This window comes from Rhinoderma darwinii, chromosome 5 (assembly GCF_050947455.1).
Source record: "Rhinoderma darwinii isolate aRhiDar2 chromosome 5, aRhiDar2.hap1, whole genome shotgun sequence".
NCBI lineage: Eukaryota > Metazoa > Chordata > Amphibia > Anura > Rhinodermatidae > Rhinoderma > Rhinoderma darwinii.
This window is the reverse complement of record NC_134691.1, coordinates 22,486,607-22,509,480: the sequence shown is the minus strand read 5'-3', so window position 1 is coordinate 22,509,480 and position 22,874 is coordinate 22,486,607. Positions and strand designations below refer to the sequence as shown.

The window sequence follows — 22,874 nt, the reverse complement described above, 5'->3', positions numbered from 1 at the left end:
ATGAATGGTGGATCCTGTATTATGTATATATATATATATGTGTTACCTGTCCGTGTAATCCTGCCTGTGATGATAATGAGATGACTGCTGAGAAGCGATCTCTGCAGAACAGGAAGGGTTAGTCTATTGTGAGGACCAATGGTCATTGTGAAAACGGCAAGATTTTAGGATCATTTTTTAATCTAGATAACATAGAAAATGTAAAAGCAAAGCACCAACAATTCTTAAAAAATGTTTAATATAAAAATTTCATTTAATTAATAGGTCATTGACTGACGACACATTCTCTTTAATAAATCTCCCCACACACAAAATCTGGACCGAGGTTAGGAACCATTATATCAGTTAACCTAACAATCCTTGTATGTCTTTTACAGGTGACGCCGCAGATGTGGACAGCATGGAGACAGTCATGCTAGAATATGTTTCAATGAGCAGAGATCTGAACCAATATATAAGTGCAGTAGAGGAAACCATGCGGAAGGTAATGACAGGAACAAAGTCGCAGCTCGCCTGCTGGTAACATTGCTTATAACCTTGACACAAGTTATGGCGACCTTTCTTGGGTTTATTCCTTTTATGATTTACTGCATAGCATGAATACTTGGTGTAACACGTCATAGACTAACCACAGTTACATAGGTCAGGCCTTTACTGCCTGTCATGTGAATCTAAGGTAAGTACATAAATCAGCCGGCAAGGCAGTGTATAAAAAAAACAAAACCCTAAAATAAAAATCCAAGTTGTTTGACAACCTATATTCCCCCATTATTTCACCCAACGTTGTCAGATTACTGAAAATCCTGAATTTTTGCCATGTCAAAGGAGTCCATAACCTTTACATTTGGTCTTTTTATTTACTAGTGATTTTCTAGAGAAAAGCAAAAGTGTTAACAGTATTTCATAAAGTCTGCCGTTTTGTGTATGCAGCTCTTAGGCAGACCTATGTGTCTCCATGGTTGCATACTTCAGACTGTGTAATCTGATGCTTCAGTCATATTACTTTCTAGCTGTCCCCTTCTTCTTTCTATTCTACCGAATGTATGTTAGCAAGGAGAGATAATGCTGAATTGGAACAGAAAACATTAGAAAGTTGCAGAATTTTTGATTATCTTTATCTGCATAAAAATTGAAAAGTTTTTTAAAGTACAAATGGTAAGTTACTGAAGGAACATGACAATGTAACTTGGGTAAAGTATTGTGTCACATCTGCCCAAAAAACAGTGAAGGGTAATGTGGCTGTGGCAGAATGGGACTATTATAGCCTTGCTCCAATGTACTGGGATATCGGCTGTGGAGCGAGCAAATATAAGGAATTTTTTGGTCAATATTCCGTAGCAGCAAAGATACCAGTATAGCGGCTTGTGACAGACGTTTACTTGTAGCCTTTTACTAAATGCCACTGGCCCTCTTCTGGGTACTGGTTCCCTCTCTGAAGGACTGACATTGTAAGGAATTTTCCTTTTGGGTAGACCATCAATGTTTGATTAGCTGTCCTTCTGGGCCCACAGCGATTAGCACAATGAAGGGGCCCCTTCATTGATTACACAGACACAGCAGCTCATCCAAAAGGGTAGCAAATTGGATTTGTATTTATTGCTGCGTGCCTATGTAAATATTGAAGGGGCTGTGTTGCTCAGGTGGGATCCCAGGGCTGGAGCCCTATTGATCAAACATTGATGGCCAATCCTAAGGATAGGCCATCAATGTTTAAAAAGCACAGGTGAATTTTTCTAATAATCTGTCAGAATTGTGTACATAAGGAGTAACATTTCTGACTATTATAAAACTTGTACCTGGCATTTGTTAGAAGTTTCCCCCTCTGCATTTTTTATTCCTAATTGTCAGTTTTTCCTGAACTCCACTCCAGAGGGGGAGAAGAGTAGCTGCTATGATGTCTCCCATACACAGCACACAAAGAGAGAAGAGGAGATTCTCTCTCTCTCACTCTCTCTTGGTCTCTTTCTCTCAGTCTCTATCTCGGTCTCTCTCCCTCTCGGTCGCTCTCTGTCTCTCTCTCTCTCTCTCTCTCTAGGTCTTTCTCTCTCTGTCTCTCTCTCCTAGGAGGAACTAAATGTGGGATTGGCATGGATGGGAGATTTAAGCAATTGAAAAGGCAACAGATAGCCAGAAACCCTCAGATTCAGCAACCGGAATATCTGCACACCCCGAGAGTCAAGAATGTGGAATACTGACTTAATTAAAGGAGTCATTGTGGCAGGTTTCCTTACCTCACCGCTCCTCTTCGCCTTTCCCCACAGGGTCCCTTCAGGCTTTCACAACAGGTTGCGGCTCATACAAGGTCCTGACGCCGATCAGCGACAGGGCCGTATATGCAACCCAACACTCAATGTCCGGAGTGCTGCATTACAACGTCCTTTACACGTTAATTAGAATTATTTTATTTTTTTACTGCGGTGGCTCGGCCTTATGGTGCTTTTGGGCCTTTTTCCGACTTTTTTACGCCGGATAACTGACGTACAAAGGTTGATGAATTCCCACTACTGTCTGTCTAAGGTCAAGTAGACCGCCGCCAAAACCACACCCACTTTTTACCCATGGTTAGGGTGCATGTACAAATTCTGGTCTCATGGTGTGATGTTTGCCACGATTTAAGCAAAAAAAAACGCAATACTAGCATGTGTAGAAACAATCTAAACCTAGCAAGTATCTTTGGTTGGAAACGTTTGTAACTCTAAGTGAGATAGTAGAACACTTACTAGAAGTAGCAGCAGCGTCTCTGTGTCTCTCTGCAGCAGCTCCCTCTGAAGAGGCTAATAATCCGTCTTCACCACTTCCTTGGACTTTACTAGTGAGAGGCCGAGGCGAGGGCAGAGGCACCTGATAAGTGGAGAAAGAGGCACTTTTCTGTGATAAGACATGTTATATGGTTGTTTTTATTTAGCCTTGCACTACTGATTTATGGGAAAAAATGAAAACGAAGGTTACCCTAAGCCCCAAAATACCCCTTTAACTCATCCATACGCCCTTACATTGTCAGCAGCACTAAAACAAGCATGGAAGCGACCACAAAGGAGAAGCATTTCTTTACCAGGATCTGTCTGCTTTCCCGGAGACCTTCCGTTTCCCTTCTACTTTTCGATTGCCAGCTCTTATGCACTAGGTTACATTACATCTGTGCCTGATTATTTCCAAGATCTGCTTGACTTACAATATAGTCATTGTTCAGTGTTGCGTAATACCTCGGCTCAATACACACACTGGATAATAACACGCTCCACCTTCAGCTGTTTCTAAAAATGCCCTGTGCACACGCAGGTAATGATGAGAACCAGTGTTGTCCGCAAACATGCAGATGTGTGGTGTAAATCTCAGCGGTGCTTGCAAGAATCCGGTTTGTCCTGATGTCTCTGGTTAATATCGCTGCTTGCGTTCAGCAATAAAGGTCACAATGGCATTCGGGAAATTACTTCACCCACTTTTGTTGTAGACCCTTCCTCCATGTGTGAACTCAAGACTGCTGGGCCAGTCCGGGGGCTGACTTGTTGGGTTACAGCCCAGAATGCCCTATGCCATCTTGCTTTGCAGAGAATATTTAGATTCCGGATTAGGTTAGCAAACTGAGTCATTACTGGGTAAAGGAAAGCCTAGCTGCGACCCAGGAAAATGGATCGGTTACATGGTAGCTAGTCAATAATAGTAATTAGCGCAGACAATGATGAGAGTATTGATTAGAGAGATGTAAGTTCTTCTGAAATAAGAACAAAAGCCTAATGTGACGCCGGTCTGGTCAATAATAATAATCTTTATGTAGCCCCAACATATTCTGCAGCACTTTACAATTTAGAGGGAACATGTACAGACAATATCAGACATGACATAGTAACCAAAGTGAGTGAGGACGCTGCTCGCAAGAGCTTACAATCTATGAGGAAATAAGGTAGACACAAAATGTAAAAAAGTGCTCAACCCCTTAGTGACCACCAATACGCCTTTTTACGTTGGTCACTAAGGGGCCTTAGGCTAGGCTGACACCTTTTCACGTGAGCCTAGTCTAAGTCCTGCACGGGTCACCCGTGCAGGCTGGAGTTGGGGCTCAGCTGTCTGATGACAGTAAACTTCGATCGTGGCCGTTTAACCCGTTAAATGCCGCCGTCAATAGCGACCGCGGCATTTAACTTTGTTTACAAAGGGAGTGCACTCCCTCTGTCACCCATCGGCGGTCCACAAATGCAATCGCGGGTCTCCGATGGGGTGTCATGGCAGCCGGGGGCTTGATAAAAGCCCCCAGGTCTGCCCTGGACATATGCCTGTTAGGACGCGCCGGAGGCACGTCCTAACATATTGCCTGTCAGATTTACACTGCCAGGCAATAATGCTCTGGTATACAAAGTATACCAGAGCATTATAGCAGCGATCTGAAGATCGTACAGTAAAGTCCCCTAGTGGGAATAATAAAATAAGTCATCAATGTGAAATAAAGATTAATAATAAAAGTACAGTAAAAAAATTAATCCATTTTTTTCCATAAAAAGTGGTTTTATTTAGTAAAAGTGTAAAAAATAAATCAAAGTACACATATGTGGTATCGCCGCGACCGTACTGACTCCATTAATAAAGTTAATATGTCATTTAAACCGCAAGGTGAACACCGTAAAAAAAAATGCAAAAAACAATGGCGAAATTGCAATTTTTTTTCTATTGCCCCCCAAAAAAGTCATAATAAAAATGAATCAATAAGTGCCATGCACCCCAAAACAGTACCAATCAAAACTACGTCTCGTCCCGCAGAAAACAAGCCTAAAAGATCACGACATTGATGGAAAAATAAAAAAGCTACGGCTCTTGGAAAGCGACGATGCAAAAACAAATAATTTTAGTTCAAAAGTGTTTTTATTGTGCAAAAGTCGTAAAACATAAAAAACCTCTACATATGTGGTATCGCCGTAATCGTACCGACCCATAGAATAAAGGTAACGCGTTATTTACGTCGCACAGTGAACGGCGTCAATTTAAAAACGCATAGAACAATGGCGGAATTTCAGTTTTTTTTTATAATCCCCCCAAAAAAAGTTAATAAAGGTTAATAAAAAAATTATATGTACCCAAAAATGGTGCTATTAAAAAGTACAACTAATCCCGCAAAAAACAAGTCCTGATACAGCCATGTAGACGAAAAAATAAAAAAGTTATAGCTCTTTGAATGCGACTATAGAAAAACGAATAAAATAGCTTGGTCATTAGGGCCTAAAATGGGCTGGTCACTAAGGGGTTAAAGGGGTTTTCCAAAATAAAATGACTGTGTTAATGCCTGTAATTTATTAATGTAAATACATTTGTAATATACTTACATTTTCCAAATTGGCCCGTTTCCAGATGCTGCCGTGGGGTACATGACGGGTAACATCACTCTCTGGCCGCTGTGTTTATCTTCAATACTTTTCCGGATATACAACACGTCACTTGTGCCGTGCCGTGTATGGGCTGTTCTATTGTACAGTCTGTAAAGCGCATGTGCGGTCCCTGCTGTTCTCGCGATAACACAAGTGACGTGTCCTATATCCGGAAAAGTATTGAAGATAAACACAGCGGCCAGAGAGTGATGTTACCCGTCATGTACCCCACGGCAGCATCTGGAAACGGGCCAATTTGGAAAAGGTAAGTCTATTACAAATGTATTTACATTAATAAATTACACACAGTCATTTTATCTCGGAAAACCCTTTTAAGTACGATGGTTCCGCCATCTTTTATACACATGGAGTAGTACACATAAAGCTGCATGAGCCGTCACCAGCCAGTATCTGTGTATGACAGACCTGAAATGCATTAGGGTGCAAGGAGTGTGGGGGATAGTGCTGAATGAGGGGTCAAGTTCTCATGATTTATGTAAAAGGGGGACCAAGGAAAGGAGTCAGGTTAGGGAATGTTATAGACCTGTCTAAAAAGATGTTTTTTCAGGGCACGTTTAAAACTGTGGATGTTGGGAATTAATCTGATTGTCTGAGGTAGCACATTCCAGAGGACGGGTGCAGCACGAGAGAAATCTTGGAGATGGGAATGGGAGGTTCGCATTATGGAGGATGTTAATCTAAGGTCTAAAGTTAGTTTAAGAGGTAGGATATATGGAGGACATATATTGAGCGTTAGGTGGTACGGTGGGTGGGCTTGTATGAAGGCTATGTGCTGTTATTGCCTATAGTGAAATCTGAATAGTTCTCTCTGCTAAGAATCATGACTTACATTCCTTTGTATCGCGTATTATCATGTGACGATCACTCTCAGCCGACCAGTTCTATCTGTGCCACTTCTCTTCTCATACTGATATAACTCTTTCCAGTGAGGCACTGTTATATTGTGAAAAGTAAAGGAGTTTTGTTCTGATGAGTCCCGGAAAGTGATGATGTCATGTTTAAAAAGGAGCAAAAAGAAGTTATTTGATACATGTGTCTATCACTGTTATGGATACAATTATCTGGCTTTATTACATGGGCACTGTGACTGGCTGTTATTGGGGCACTATGGGTGGCTCTATTATTGGGGAACTGTGAGTGGATTTATTATTGGGGAACTGTTTCTCCCACTAGTAAAAGGGCACTGTGGCTGGCACCACTAATCTACGTGTGGCAACCCGATCCCGCTTTCGCACGGAAACTGTGTCAAGAAGTGACACTATTTTTAGCAACGCGGAATGAAAAACAAGGCAGTTTCCCATTAAAATCAATGATCTGCTTTTTGTAGGAGCTTTTCACGCAGGTTACGGTGCAGCTTCTGTGTCTAAATACGCGTGAATATCTGCCATGTGAACATAGCCTTTAACGTTGGATAGCGTAGATTATTGCCATTAATCAATCTCTTCCTTCGGAACTCAAAAATAATACAATTACAACAATAGATAGTAAAAATAACAGATCAGTCAACAGCTTTCGATTTCGTTGAGTGTTTCCAGATAGAATAAAAAGATTCTTTTTTCACATACTGTTAAAAATAAATGAAAGTCTGGTCAAACCAGCAAACCGTAATGAAGATCTGGTATGGAGATGCTAAGTTGATATGAGGTGAAGCTTTTCTATAACCGTTGCTCATTGAATCTATGCTTAAGATCATCTTAGGTTTCTTTTGCGGACACGTTTCAGGGATTGATAGTGAACTTCCCTTTAAGCTGGTCTCACAGGCAGCGTTATCAGCAGTGGAGTTGCATCATTGTCACAATATCTCGGTCCGTATGTGCCATAAAGTAATGGTGATGGGTGATAACAGCGAGGTGTCCATCAGATGAATGGTTTGGACATGTTGATAAATCGACACCGTACACGTCCCTTCTCGGCCTTCACATGCTATTCTCTTCCGAGAGCAGTCCGCCTATGTTCGCATCACGTTTTTTGGCCTACGTGTAGCGTGTTCACCAGGAAAATCTCCTGACGTATACGGAAAACGTAGGCTGTGATGGATGCCTAACAGTGGCATCCGTCACCCAAAGACTAGAATGGTATATGTCAAAATTTACGTGATGAACTCATCACCCTTCTCATGACGTATACGTTAAACGGATACCATTATCGACTACAGATGCCTGTGATGTATGCCATGTTACCCATAGCCCCCTATGTTTTTTTTTTAAAAAACCTGTAAACCGCACGGTAAATGGTTTTTTTTATTTTTGCAGTATCCCATTGTATGGAATAGCGTAGTCTACTGCGCTATCACATATATAAAAATAGAAGAAAAAAAAGTGAACCGACGTATACAGCCGGTATAATCATGTGACAATCGTAGACCAGGTCCATTTTGTATCGCCGAGGCCGATTGTAATAATACGTCTTTTAAAGTCACCTTGATATGACATTCCTAAGCACACACACGCACACGCGCCCACACACAGGATTTTACCCGCGCGGTACATTTTGGGTAACGTTAACGCCAGCAGTAGCCGATAATGAAGATAACTCTAATGTTAAACATCTCAGCGAAAAAAAATCCTATCTCAAAATCGTTTGCAGTTTCGTTTTTGTATTGAAGAGCGCTTTCAAATGAGCCCCCACTCGACCCCCCCCCCATGCCATTTAAGATTTTTCTGCCCCTGCCCACCCCACCGGGATGGGGGTGTTTTTTTGGGCGGTAACTGGTAGATTTTTTGACCCCATTAAATTCCACCAAATTTTAAACCCTCTACCTTGAGCCGTTCAAAAGTTCTGAGGGTGTTCCTGAACTTTCGGTGGGCACTGTATACTATGGAGCCGTAAGCACTGTGGCGCCGTATGTGGTCTCAGAGCTTGTACAGAGCAATTATATGTCTTCATACTACTGAGGAGAGTCACAGGGTGACATCAGAAAGGATCAACTCCCTGCAGTCCTAGAGGCCATGCTTGTTGGGAGTGATCTCAGCAGTGCTGATTGACATCACAAGACTCCACCCCGTATATCCTTTTCAGCTCGAAGCCAGGCACTCTATATACTATAGCCATCCCAAACTTTGACGCTGTATAGGGCAACACATTTAAATCTCATCACGTTAAAGTGTAACTGTTATTAATTAAAGTCTTTTTTATGTCCTAGTCAAATATTAGAAATTGATTGGTCGGTATCGGTCCTGAGACCCCTACTGATCGCTAGAACAAAGGGTCACAAGCTGTTTGCTGTGCACTCGTCTAGGTTCTGTCTATGGATTGTGTTTAGATCTGTTTGCTGCCTTTAGGACAGCACTCAACAAGGTCCTTGTGCACCTTTTGTAATAGTGTTCAGCGGCGGTCTTAGAACCTTGACCACTTCTATCCTTTAAGGGCATCTTGTAGGTATCCTTGTTTTAAATAGACACTCCGAATCTATGCCAGTTTTTATTTTGGGCCAGACCTGTCCCCAGTGCAAGCATTGATAAATCTGCCCCAACAAGAAGACCTAACTCATTGGTACAAGACCGGTATGCCACCATGAACAAGACAGGAAGGACAACTATCAAGACGGTGGATGAAAGCAGTGTCAGCCATTCAGAAGCCTGACTACCCAAACGTGACTCTGGATTTTCTTTTCATATGGTCGCTAGAAGAAAAATCTCCCTTGATAGCATATACTAGTAATTAATCATTAATATTATAATAAGTTAAAGGGGTTTTCCAGTTAGAAGAAATTGATGGTCTTTCCACAGGATAGGCCATCAATATCTCATCAATCAGCTGTTTTCAAGGTGCCGCGGCGTTCATGCGAGCGCTGCCTCCGGTTCGTTCCTCTACCTGTTTCGTACTGTGAATCGCCGACACACTTGTATCGGTGGTACACTGTATTACAGCCTTCACCCATTCAGCTGAATGGGTGAAGGCTGTATTACTGTGAACCGCCCCTACAAGTGTGTCAGCTTTTTGCAGTACGAGCAGTAACCGGAATGAAGGGGAACCGGCCCTCGCGTGAACTCCGCAGACGTTTCAAAACAGCTGATCAGCGGGGGTGTCAGTAGTCTGATCTCTACACATCAGAGATTGATGGTCTATCCTAAGGAAAGACCATCGATTTTCTTCTAACTGGAAAACCCCTTTAATATGTTTTTAGTGAAGAGCATGTACCTTGTGATAAGTGTAGGTAAGTTCTGCAGCAATGGTTTTAAAATTATTATTATAAGCCATCAATATTTGATCGGAATGGATCCTACTCCCGATCAGCTGAATGAAGGGGCTGCAACGAGCACAGCCCCATACATAAAATTGTGGCTGCGCCTGGTACTGCAGCTTTTTTTCAGCTCCGTCCTATTCAAGTAAATCGGACGGAGCTGTAGAGACTGGACCACCATGATCCGGTATTGATAGTCTAGCCCAGTGACTGTCTCCTAGCTTTCCAAGATATCTGCAGTCACATATCCTACTCCTATACCACTGCATAACTAGGCCGATTGACCATTGAAGACTCCCATATAACTAATAAATTGCTGATTTAGATCATTAACAAATTGACAAAAGCGGACAACTCAATAGTTTATATTTTACTGGGGATTTAATTTTATAGGGGAAATAAATAATTATAACCCAAAAACCAGTAAAGCTGTAGCTCCAGATTGTCAGTTTTTCTGTTGGGTTTATCTTGTACCCTGGGCGCTCAGTGAGGATGTGGTGTGATATACACATTACGTGAATGTACAGACATTTATAATCTGACATTCTCATCATGTATTGTGGGGGAAGTGTTTAGGATACGCTCTGAAAATGTTGTCTTTCCTGATAGGTTCTCTTCATCTGCTTCAAAGCTGATAACAAAAATACCCTTAAAATACCCCACTAAGTACGCTTCCTCTCCGTGCTGATGTTTTATGTGTCTGGTTCCCATATTAGTCAATAATATCAATATTCTGTAATTTCGTTATTGATCACCTATATATATATGTGTGTCAGATCATAGATCGACGATGCACTGTAGACTCCAGGAGCCAATGTTATTTTTATTTTTTTTGCTTTTAGCGATTATAACTTTTAGGCAAGATTTCCACTTTTTGCTGTTTTTAGGCAAACACAAAACTGGATCTAAAAGAAAGAACTGCACTAAAAAAAACAAAAGCAAAAAAAGAGGAGTCACTAGGTCCATGGCTACCTGATTTTCAGGGTTTGTCCAGCCTTGCATTTGATTTTAATTAGATGTATTTTATGATACGTATACAATGACTTTTGCAATATAATTCTGCTGCCTACCTACTTACATACATGCCCCACATACACGCACTTCTTTCAGCCCCAAATGAAAACAAACAATTCTCCTTTTCATTTAAAAATGAATTCCTAACATTCCCAAGATGTTATCCCAGATGAGTGAACTCTTTTCCTGGTTTCCTGGTCTAATAGCTGGGGAAAGATCTCATTCCTGAACGTCAGTAACTGTGATCATTGCTGTTCGGGCTTTATATAAAAATTGTACTTCATGTGTTTCCACGCCGGTCTCTGTTTGCATTGGATGGAGCTGTGACATGCCGTACCAGCCCATGACTAATTCAGCTAATCACATGACCGCTGTGGCCAGTGATTTGTCTGGACCCCCTTTAATGTATTCAAAATATGGTGACAATTCCTGTTAATTCTTTACTACACCACACAGGAGAGCTGATAGCTCCTCTATACTACACCACACAGGAGAGCTGACAGATCCTCTATACTACACCACACAGGAGAGCTGACAGACCCTCTGTACTACACCACACAGGAGAGCTGACAGCTCCTCTATACTACACCACACAGGAGAGCTGACAGATCCTCTATACTACACCACACAGGAGAACTGACAGATCCTCTATACTACACCACACAGGAGAGCTGACAGCTCCTCTATACTACACCACACAGGAGAGCTGACAGCTCCTCTATACTACACCACACAGGAGAGCTGACAGCTCCTCTATACTACACCAGACAGGAGAGCTGACAGATCCTCTATACTACACCACACAGGAGAACTGACAGATCCTCTATACTACACCACACAGGAGAACTGACAGATCCTCTAAACTACACCACACAGGAGAGCTGACAGCTCCTCTATACTACACCACACAGGAGAGCTGACAGCTCCTCTATACTACACCACACAGGAGAGCTGACAGCTCCTCTATACTACACCACACAGGATAGCTGACAGCTCCTCTATACTACACCACACAGGAGAGCTGACAGCTCCTCTATACTACACCACACAGGGGAGCTGACAGATCCTCTATACTACACCACACAGGAGAGCTGACAGCTCCTCTATACTACACCACACAGGATAGCTGACAGCTCCTCTATACTACACCACACAGGAGAGCTGACAGCTCCTCTATACTACACCACACAGGAGAGCTGACAGCTCCTCTATACTACACCACACAGGAGAGCTGACAGCTCCTCTATACTACACCAGACAGGAGAGCTGACAGATCCTCTATACTACACCACACAGGAGAACTGACAGATCCTCTATACTACACCACACAGGAGAACTGACAGATCCTCTATACTACACCACACAGGAGAGCTGACAGCTCCTCTATACTACACCACACAGGAGAGCTGACAGCTCCTCTATACTACACCACACAGGAGAGCTGACAGCTCCTCTATACTACACCAGACAGGAGAGCTGACAGATCCTCTATACTACACCACACAGGAGAACTGACAGATCCTCTATACTACACCACACAGGAGAACTGACAGATCCTCTAAACTACACCACACAGGAGAGCTGACAGCTCCTCTATACTACACCACACAGGAGAGCTGACAGCTCCTCTATACTACACCACACAGGAGAGCTGACAGCTCCTCTATACTACACCACACAGGATAGCTGACAGCTCCTCTATACTACACCACACAGGAGAGCTGACAGCTCCTCTATACTACACCACACAGGGGAGCTGACAGATCCTCTATACTACACCACACAGGAGAGCTGACAGCTCCTCTATACTACACCACACAGGATAGCTGACAGCTCCTCTATACTACACCACACAGGAGAGCTGACAGCTCCTCTATACTACACCACACAGGAGAGCTGACAGCTCCTCTATACTACACCACACAGGAGAGCTGACAGCTCCTCTATACTACACCAGACAGGAGAGCTGACAGATCCTCTATACTACACCACACAGGAGAACTGACAGATCCTCTATACTACACCACACAGGAGAACTGACAGATCCTCTATACTACACCACACAGGAGAGCTGACAGCTCCTCTATACTACACCACACAGGAGAGCTGACAGCTCCTCTATACTACACCACACAGGAGAGCTGACAGCTCCTCTATACTACACCACACAGGATAGCTGACAGCTCCTCTATACTACACCACACAGGAGAGCTGACAGCTCCTCTATACTACACCACACAGGGGAGCTGACAGATCCTCTATACTACACCACACAGGAGAGCTGACAGCTCCTCTATACTACACCACACAGGATAGCTGACAGCTCCTCTATACTACACCACACAGGAGAGCTGACAGCTCCTCTATACTACACCACACAGGATAGCTGACAGCTCCTCTATACTACACCACACAGGGGAGCTGACAGCTCCTCTATACTACACCACACAGGGGAGCTGACAAATCCTCTATACTACACCACACAGGAGAGATGACAGATCCTCTATACTACACCACACAGGAGAACTGACATATCCTCTATACTACACCACACAGGAGAGCTGACAGATCCTCTATACTACACCACACAGGAGAGCTGACAGCTCCTCTATACTACACCACACAGGATAGCTGACAGCTCCTTTATACTACACCACACAGGAGAGCTGACAGGTCCTCTATACTACACCACACAGGAGAGCTGACAGGTCCTCTATACTACACCACACAGGGGAGCTGACAGCTCCTCTATATTACACCACACAGGAGTGCTGACCGATCCTCTATACTACACCACACAGGAGAGCTGACATATCCTCTATAATACACCACACAGGAGAGCTGACAGATCCTCTATACTACACCACACAGGGGAGCTGACAGCTCCTCTATATTACACCACACAGGAGTGCTGACCGATCCTCTATACTACACCACACAGGAGAGCTGACAGATCCTCTATACTACACCACACAGGAGAACTGACAGACCCTCTACACTACACCACACCACACAAGAGAGCTGAAATCCTCTATACTACACCACACAGGAGAGCTGACAGATCCTCTATACTACACCACACAGGAGAGCTGACAGATCCTCTATACTACACCACACAGGAGAGCTGACCGCTCCTCTATACTACACCACACAGGAGAGCTGACAGAGCCTCTATACTACACCACACAGGAGAGCTGACAGATCCTCTATACTACACCACACAGGAGAACTAACAGATCCTCTATACTACACCACACAGGAGAGCTGACAGATCCTCTATACTACACCACACAGGATAACTGACCTCTCCTCTATACTACACCACACAGGAGAGCTGACAGATCCTCTATACTACACCACACAGGAGAGCTGACAGATCCTCTATACTACACCACACAGGGGAGCTGACAGATCCTCTATACTACACCACACAGGAGAACTGACAGCTCCTCTATACTATACCACACAGGAGAGCTGACAGCTCCTCTATACTACACCACACAGGAGAGCTGACAGATCCTCCAATAGCCCTTTGAATAATGGAGCCATCTTCTCTTTCTGCTCCATGTGTTGTACTGACTCAACACATATGGGAAGTAGAGTATTAATCACCAGGTTCTACTTGGAATCGTGAAATTGTGCCCTCTCTGTGAACGAAGTCGTCATGTTTCATACACACTAATGTCGGATGTTTGGTATAAATGAACTGGAGCTAATGTGTTGCATGGATTGTGCAGCTGTCACATTAATAATCATGGTGCAGAGTTAGTTTCAGGAAACCTGGGGCTTTTGGTTGCACGTTTTCCTTCATCGACTGCAATCAAGTCTGAATGTCAATAACTCTCTATTTAAAGTCACAACGGGAGAACTTTCTCATAGCCTCACTGGCAGGGAAACAGGAAACGTTTGCTTCCTCTTCAGGGCGATCATCTAAGCGGACCTTTTTTGGTTTATCGTCATAGCGCAGTGGGGACAAACACATAGGTCGCTTAGGACATCAACAGCCAGAGCCAGCGTTTATTTCTGGCTGCATGGGAAGACGTGCAACTTTATTTAAACTTCTTATTTCCATACAAAAGGGTTCAGAAGCCAGATTCTTTGAACTTCCAAGGAAGACTTCCTCTCTACAAGACGTAGATCTGTAGGGAAAGTCGTGGCATGTAAACATCAGGAAGGGTGGGAATGTGCTTGGATGTGCACTATTCCAAGAATTTAAGTAAATTCTCTGTCCTGCCTGCCGTGTTTGTGACCAAGTAGATCTCCTTATACCTCGTACAAGATTCCTTTTTTCTCACCTGCAGTTGAGGCAGCAGTATAAAAGGGGTCATCTTTCGATCATATGGATGTTATAGAGGGGATTCCCCCACTTTAGACTCCACCCTATGAGCGAGAGCCCGGGGCCTCCATCATTGAGCGTCTCTTGCCTGGTAACCCATCTTGTCCATATATTACATTGATGGCCATTCATTTGAAACAGTAAATGTGCGTCTGGGCGCAACTATCCCCCTGCTGATCGTCAGGGGTTTCTGACCAAGACTTGCGACGATTAGCTGATAGATAGGCCGGCTTCATTTCAAAATGTGGTTCTCAAGATGAGACTTTAATGTGAAGCTCCACCTCTGATTAATAGTTTATAATTTGCAAATGTAACAGTTACCATCTTTGTGTGTTATCTTTAAATGTAAACAGGAATGGAAACTTCATAAAGGGATTTTCCGAGATTATAATGGAGTGTCCTTTTAAGAGCTTTGTCCAGTAAAGCTAACTCCCCCTCTCTTAGGCTAGGGCTACATTGTGACTTTGGCATGTCGCACGGCCAGGGATCGCTGTATCGCCCCACCTGTATCGCAGGTAGTGAAAGTTAATGTGCAAGTTACCGCGACTCCGTAGTCTCAAGAAATACAAACCCGCTGGACTTGTTGCAACATCTTTCAGGTTGCAAAGCAACCACATTCACCTACATTACTGCAATGTGTGCAGCTCCACACCACGATCTTTGGATGCGCGACCTTGTCATGGCCTAGCCTTAATGTAGTCCCCATGGCAATCAATCAATTCATCGGCTCCAAATGTTACATTTTTTTGCTGACTCGTGGCCATGTTGCGGCTCTCCTACAGTACACTACGACCCACCATGCGATCTTCAATGATAGAAGGCAAGTACAGCTTCTGCGCATTCCCAGAAGTGCAGTTACGCATGGAGAGTTACAGGGAGGGCAACAGGGAGAGGTACTTCGCAACTGTGACCACCAATTGACCGTGCCGCAGGTGGACTTTACCAACGGAACTGCTTTTATAAATCGCACAAGGATAAGTACAGGTAATTTACTTAAATCTTTTTAAATTAACTACACGATTATTTCCATAAGTTATTTTTAATTAGACACATTTATATTACTTGGAAATCCCTTTAAAGAGAACCATTCACCGCCCATACATGTGCAGCAGAGTCCATCATATAATGGGCAGGGCTGCACAAACCTCGTCTCACTTTAAAAAATTTCTTTATTTACATGTCGGGCGCCGAATATAACACCGATATCTAACGGAGGAGGATAGAATAAAGGAAGTGAGACAAGGTTTGTGCAGCCCTGCCTATTACGTGCACTCCGCTGCACATGTATGGGCAGGTGAAAGGTTCTCTAAGTCGCTTGGGAACCCATCTATTTGGCGGAGCGGAGGGCCGCTCGCTCTGGCGAACCCAACCTATACATGTATTATATGGTTCACCATTCATATGATTGGCTGGCATGTAATTCTACATAATTGGATGGCTGGCTGCAGATACTCCTGGCGAGAAAAGCTGATTGCCGTGTTGTCTTCTTCATGAGACAACACTTTCAAGTAAACGGGCTACCATGTGATGCATATTCACAAGAAGTCCGACAGAGAGCACGGGGTACATGGAGAAGGGTGTTACTTCTGCCCCTAATCTGCTCTGTCCAGTACTTTAAAGATCACCCATATGAGATCAAAACTAGCAATCACTGGAGTAACAGATGACGGCACGATCAGACTACACAGGGTTTATTTTGGGTTGTGTGATGGTGTAGATGAATAGGGTTGCATATGAGATGTATACACAAAATAAAATTTGGAGTTAAGTCTATTTTCATTTTTTTACTTTAGATGCATTAGGGTTATAAAAAATAATAATAATTGCAAACGGGTAATTGCCCTTTTACCGGCCACTAGCATTAAAATATTGTGATTTGCGCCTTATTAAATGTAATATTTTTCCATCTACAATGAAATCTTCTTACTTTATAGGAATGTGTGAAGCATCTCTCTGTTCATTTAGTATTTCTCCCAGTGCTATGTTACTTGATGCTCCCTGCTACCTTAAATGTAATTTTTTTTATCCAGTTGAGAACCACCCACTGGGACCCTGGAGAGAAGACTAAAGTGGTTTTCATTGTTTTTGTTTTCTCTGTACTCACGTACACAGCTCCGCTGCCTCTATTGGTCCCGGTGATCATGTGACTGGTCACAGGATCGCCGGGAAGTCGGTAGTAGGAGGCTGTTTCTTGGTCTAACTAGACCCATCATGACCCTAACAGTGACAATAGTCACTATAACAGGGCTGATTTATAGTGGAAAGGTACAGTGTAACAAAAATATAATGAAATAATAGTCCCCGAAAGGTCTTATCTGACTTTGTGGGGGACAGGCCATAATAATAAAAAAGAAATAAAATAAAAATTACACACAAAATACCCCCCCAAAATTTACCTTAGACAATGACGATCACAAATAAAAAGCATACCGTATTTTATAACTTTCTTTTTTTTATCAAACTATTAGCCAAAAAATATTAAGAAAAGCAAAAAGTATGTGCATAAAAATAATAAGAAAAAAAAACATCATAACGTCGCTATCTGTAACGACTTGCAGGTATGTGGACCCACTGGGTAACTCCACCGTAACGGAGCATTTGCTGATCATCGTTATGGACTCTCACAGACTCTGTTGAAGTATCTGGAAAGTCAGAAGTAGGTAAATGCCAGACAGTCAGGGTAGGATAATGGAGTTTGGCTAGGACTCTGGACTGGAGTAGTGCAGTGGTCACGGGCGCTCTGTTTGGCACGGTCACCGGACACAGATAGTGAAGTCGTCTCGGACACTCGACTTAGGCACTAGAACTAAACACAGATATTGGAAACCTTGATTCAGGATACAGGATACAGCCAAGGAACCATTTGCAAGAGAAACACAGTAAATATTCAACATTGCTCAGGCACTGGGGAATAGGGCAGGCCAGATTATATATCCCAGGGTGTACAGGGACAGGCTAGGGAAAATTTAAGTGGTGCGCGCGTGCTCTGGTAGCGAGGAACAGGAAGCAACACTCGACGGCGTCCCCGGAGAGGAGGGAGACGCCGGCATAGAGGTGAGAGATGCTGGCGGACGCCAGGGAAGATAGGATGGCAGTGGACGGCAGCCGTCAGCGTTACACTACCCAACAAATAAGAAAGTTCTAGCCATTTAACTAAAAATGGCTAAACATTGCCTGGTCCTGAATCGGTTCAAGTTTTCATTTTGTAATTTTGCAATAAATCAATATAAAGAACATACACAAGTCAGATCCACACACTCTATGGATAAAATATGGATCGGAGAAAATTGATCAATATGGACTTATGCCTCATGCACATGACCGTGTGTGCTGGCCGGGTCCCGCCCGTGATCCCTGGAAAGATAGGACATGTCCTATCTTTCCATGGATCGGAATGTCGGGTCAATGGAAACTTCAAAAGTGCATGAGTCCGTGAAAACAATCAGGAAAAATGTCCCGAGTAGCACTTGGTTGTGTGCAATGGGCGTAACAGTGGCATATCACAGAAAAAGGAACCATTTAGTTCTCTCAAGTAAGTGTTAACATGAAAACCAGACAATGCACTCCCGCATCCACTCACACCCGCTCTCCCGCATCCACTCACACCCGCTCTCCCGCATCCACTCACACCCGCTCTCCCGCATCCACTCACACCCGCTCTCCCGCATCCACTCACACCCGCTCTCCCGCATCCACTCACACCCGCTCTCCCGCATCCACTCACACCCGCTCTCCCGCATCCACTCACACCCGCTCTCCCGCATCCACTCACACCCGCTCTCCTGCATCCACTCACACCTGCTCTCCCCCCATTGCACCATTAGACTTACCCCCAATAGGGGGACTTGATGCACTAACTTGGTTAATATTTGTGCTACTTTTTCTTACAATTGAAATGCTTTCTATGTATCTATAGAGTTCTTCCTGTTACAAAATCAGTTATAGTCCTAAGTCAGAAGCATTGATTTTATATTTTATCTCAGAATTATTGAATGTGTATCAAGCTACAGAAGTGGACACAGACAGTAGATCCCTGTGCAAGAACAGTAGATGGCCCTTTGCTCTCCAGGGAGCACCCCCTTACGTATCTCTAACAATGCACCTGTCATTATGAGCTATGAAATTCATTAGCTCAAACCCTTACATGCTGATTGGTGCGGGTTCCGGGTATCTGACCCCCACCGATCATATACTGATGACCTATCCTGTGGATAGGTCATCCGTATGAAAAACCGCCCCATGCCTGGACAACCCCTTTAAAGGGATTGACCAGTTTGGATAGAAGTTTTCCATATCGCAGTATTTTTGAAAAGTTTATCACTGTGGTCCATTGAATTCAGCCACTATAAGTGGTGGAGCAGCTAGTTAAAACCTTAGGCTGTAGAAGTATCTGAAGTAACCAGCCTGTGTCACTTGGTTTTGTGCTGACAGTAGGGGTAAAGCCATCTGGCAGCAGACAAAGCAGGACATTCCACATCTCCGCCTGTTTTATTTAAGGGGTTGTCTGCTTTTAAAATAAGCTGATCAAAGAATGTTCCACTGCTGGCACCCCCAGCGATCATCTGTTATCTGTGGGAGAACCTGGTAACAAGTGTTTGTTTTCACTACAGCACCACCACAGGAGAATTCAAGTATTACATGACACCCAGTAAAATCAAGGGGCTTTCCTTGTAATGTTTGGGCAGGCTTACAGAGACAGTCCTATTATATGTTTTTTTTTTACGTTCCTCTGAAATAATAGGGGTAAAAAAAGTTCTAAAGTTTACCCATATCCATTCCCTTTCTTCATCCCTTGGTTGAACTTGGTGGACGTATTGTCTTTTTTTCAACTGTGCTATGAAAAATGTGGTTCAATCTCCCCTTTAGTTTCTCATCCTGAGCTGTGAATGGGCTTAAAATATGACAACCACCTTTCTTTTCCAGAAATATGCTCAGATGATTTGTCACTTCCCTTCCCCCACTGGGCAGCTCATACAAAGTCCAATACTCAGCATGGGGTTATGATGAGCACAGGAGAAAGCTCTGCCCAGTGTAAGGCCCCCAGCACACGACCATGCCCTTAACCACTGTCAATTATTACGGACACGACCGGTTGTTGACGACCGAGGACAGCCACTTGCATTTGCAGGCCGTGCTCCCTATATAAAGTATGGCAGCACAGTCCGTAAAAAGCCAAAAATAGGACATGTCCCATCTTTTGCAAAGCCTTTCTACAGCATAGACACCTTGCAATAGAAGTGAATGAGTCCGTAATTACGGACTAAATCTACAGTCATGTGCATGAGGCCTAAAGGGAACATAGAATCAATGCTGCTGTGTGAGAGGGACTGTCCATGGTTGCTTTGGATTGTCTCTTGTGTGACTACCGAAAGGTATTCCCTGTGATAGTTGTGTCTCCGGTGTATTAGGAAGGCCCTATTGTGCGATTTTGTATGTATTTCAATAGACTTTGAGTTTGCATTAATTGCTCCCACACAGTCCTTACCGTTTAAATTAAATGGCCTGTCTCATCACAGGAAACCCCCTTTAAAGGCTATGTACACCTTTGCAAGGCAATATTTTTTTATTTTTAAATCAAAAGGTATATCGGTGTGGAGGAAACAATAGCACAGTCGACTGCGCTATGCCGTCAAAACGACGGAACCCTGTCACAACGGTGGCAGACAGAAACCATTAGCTAGATTTAAGTCACCATTGAGTTCAATGGTGAGGGAAACGGAAGCTGAGGTTTCGGTTTGCCTTTCCGGTGAGGGGTTAAACCGACGGAAACCTCCGACAGAACCCCTCAGCGGAAAGCGACAGTGATGTGAACACAGCCTTAGATGTGATAGTTTACAGGTGGATCCTGCATGTCCGAGACACGCAGGACCCACTGTCACTGAGCCTGTCGGGTCCGCAGGACTCGCGGATTCAGTGAATAGCGCTAGATATAGCTGCTCTGTATAGAGATTACAAAGCGGCTTTATCTAAAAAACGTTAAAATTATTTTTAAGCAAAAGTATTTTTAAAGTTTCACCAAACACACTGATACACCTATTTATAAATAAAAAATTTGCCTTGCAAAGGTGTACTTAGCCTTTAATATGGGAGTTGGGTAAGTTGTCATAATGTGCTCATTTCTCCTGCAGTGGCCACTACAGGGCAATTGTAGTATTACATGCCTGTTCAAATGAATGACCAGGTCCGTCCGAGCGAGAGCCATTGCTTGTTAACTGCACCACTCTCCAGCCCATAAAGTTGGCTCCCGAATTGGGGGACCCTCTATGATGTCCATATGGAAAGGGGATGTCGAAATGAGTCAGGGTTGCTTTCTTTTCTTTTGCAACTTATCTTGGCTGGATGCAGCTGTCGCACATCATAAAGAGGAATAAAAAACACAAAGTTGTAAGAAAGGGATTGAGTCTATTCTGAACGCGCACACAAGTTATGAGCTGTGCCCGGCATCGCGTTGATCCCTGCCCGTGAATTTTTTTATCTTTTTATATTCACCGAACACAAAGAGACAGAAGGTAGAAAACCTCATTGTACAGATTTCAGCTTGAAAATTTTCCCTGCGTGTGATTTCACTTCTCAGCTTGTCATAAAATATTTTTGTAGTGTGATAAATTATTGCAGCCAGTTGTAAAATGCGTGAGCCAATAAACTTTTCTGTACATGAACTGGTAATGAAAATGAATCCCTCTTAGTCGGGGACTGATCACTGCGCTCCTGGCGCCTCTGACTCTCCACGCAATCCCTGTGGCTTCTGGTTGTTTATTAATTGGACCGACATTCTCTTCCTTCCTCTGTCAGATAAAAGGAAGTCGCTTCCACATGCTGGACCTGGAGTGTTTTTTTGTTTTTTTCAGTCTTGTGTGTTCTGCTATGTCGGAAACAGGATTGAGTTGTTCTTATGATCTCATACAGCACAGACCCAAAGTACAAAGGGAGCGGCTGTGAAAATAAAATAGTATTTTTCTTTTGTCACTCATGCTTTTTGGGCCTCAATTTTCTCCATATTGTTTTTTTTTATTTCTTATAAAAAATAAACTTTAGTAAATAAGACTATGTTCGATCTGGCATCATGGCGTCCATTTATAGTGGAAGCCATGATGCTATGCCAGATCGCCATATGATGGTTCCAAATGGCACCCGACCCCATTGACCTTCTGTTGGGTCCGTCGGTCCGTGGTTTCCGTAATTTTGACAGCAATAATAGTGCTACTTGCTTTGACTATTGACTGAACCGCCCACGGAGGCCCTGAACGCTAATGTAAACAGAGCCTAACTGTATATTCGTTTGGGCCGACTATATCAAATCATATTCCTAGACAAAAATAAAAACTTGACTGTCCCTCTGAATCTATATGTACAGTAACTGCACAGTCCCCTGTAGTCTCAGGTGGTAGTGCTCAAAACCTCTTCTGCTCTCTCATACTACCATTGTCAGCCATATTGGCTCTCACCGGATTTTTTTTTGGTTACCTGGTCACCCAGAAGAACAATCCTTACTTCTAATTTTGTAGTCTAATACATGACTTGGTAGCGGCGAGCAAATACTTATACATAAGGGAATTTTCAGATAGTCCAGAGCTTTCTCCCTAGTCCTGCAATTTCTTTAGTTATTCATTTTTTATTTTTTTTTAACATTGACATGCTAGGGAGTGTAGTTCAGTGGTGACATCAGGAAGGGAGGAAGTAGCTAGCTTCTCCTTCTATTTTATTGTCAATGGAAATATAACTGGATCAGAAGAACGGTTAAACATGAGATTTTTAATTTAGAAGATTTATTAAATTATCTGAATTAGAAAATAAATTAGCTAAATGGCCTCTAAAACCGGAATATTAAAACTAGCTGTTTTCTTCGGGTCAGTTCACACTGAGGTTTTTGGCACTGATTTTGACGCGGAAACCACGTCTGATTGATTTCAATGGGAGGCAGAGGTGTTGTTTTTTTCCCGGGTGGATTTTCTTGCTGCGGTTTCCG

At 43.3% G+C, this 22,874-nt stretch overlaps 1 protein-coding gene across 2 annotated transcripts in view; it reads left to right on the top strand.

Moving 5' to 3' along the window:
* LOC142651273 (E3 SUMO-protein ligase NSE2-like) overlaps nucleotides 1-22,874 on the top strand; it is a 117,432-nt gene that overhangs the window by 83,513 nt on the left and 11,045 nt on the right. For both annotated transcript variants that reach the window (XM_075825738.1, XM_075825737.1), the window contains exon 3: nucleotides 378-484. In XM_075825738.1, the coding sequence (XP_075681853.1) occupies nucleotides 378-484 (107 nt within the window). The remainder of the gene's footprint in view (nucleotides 1-377; nucleotides 485-22,874) is intronic.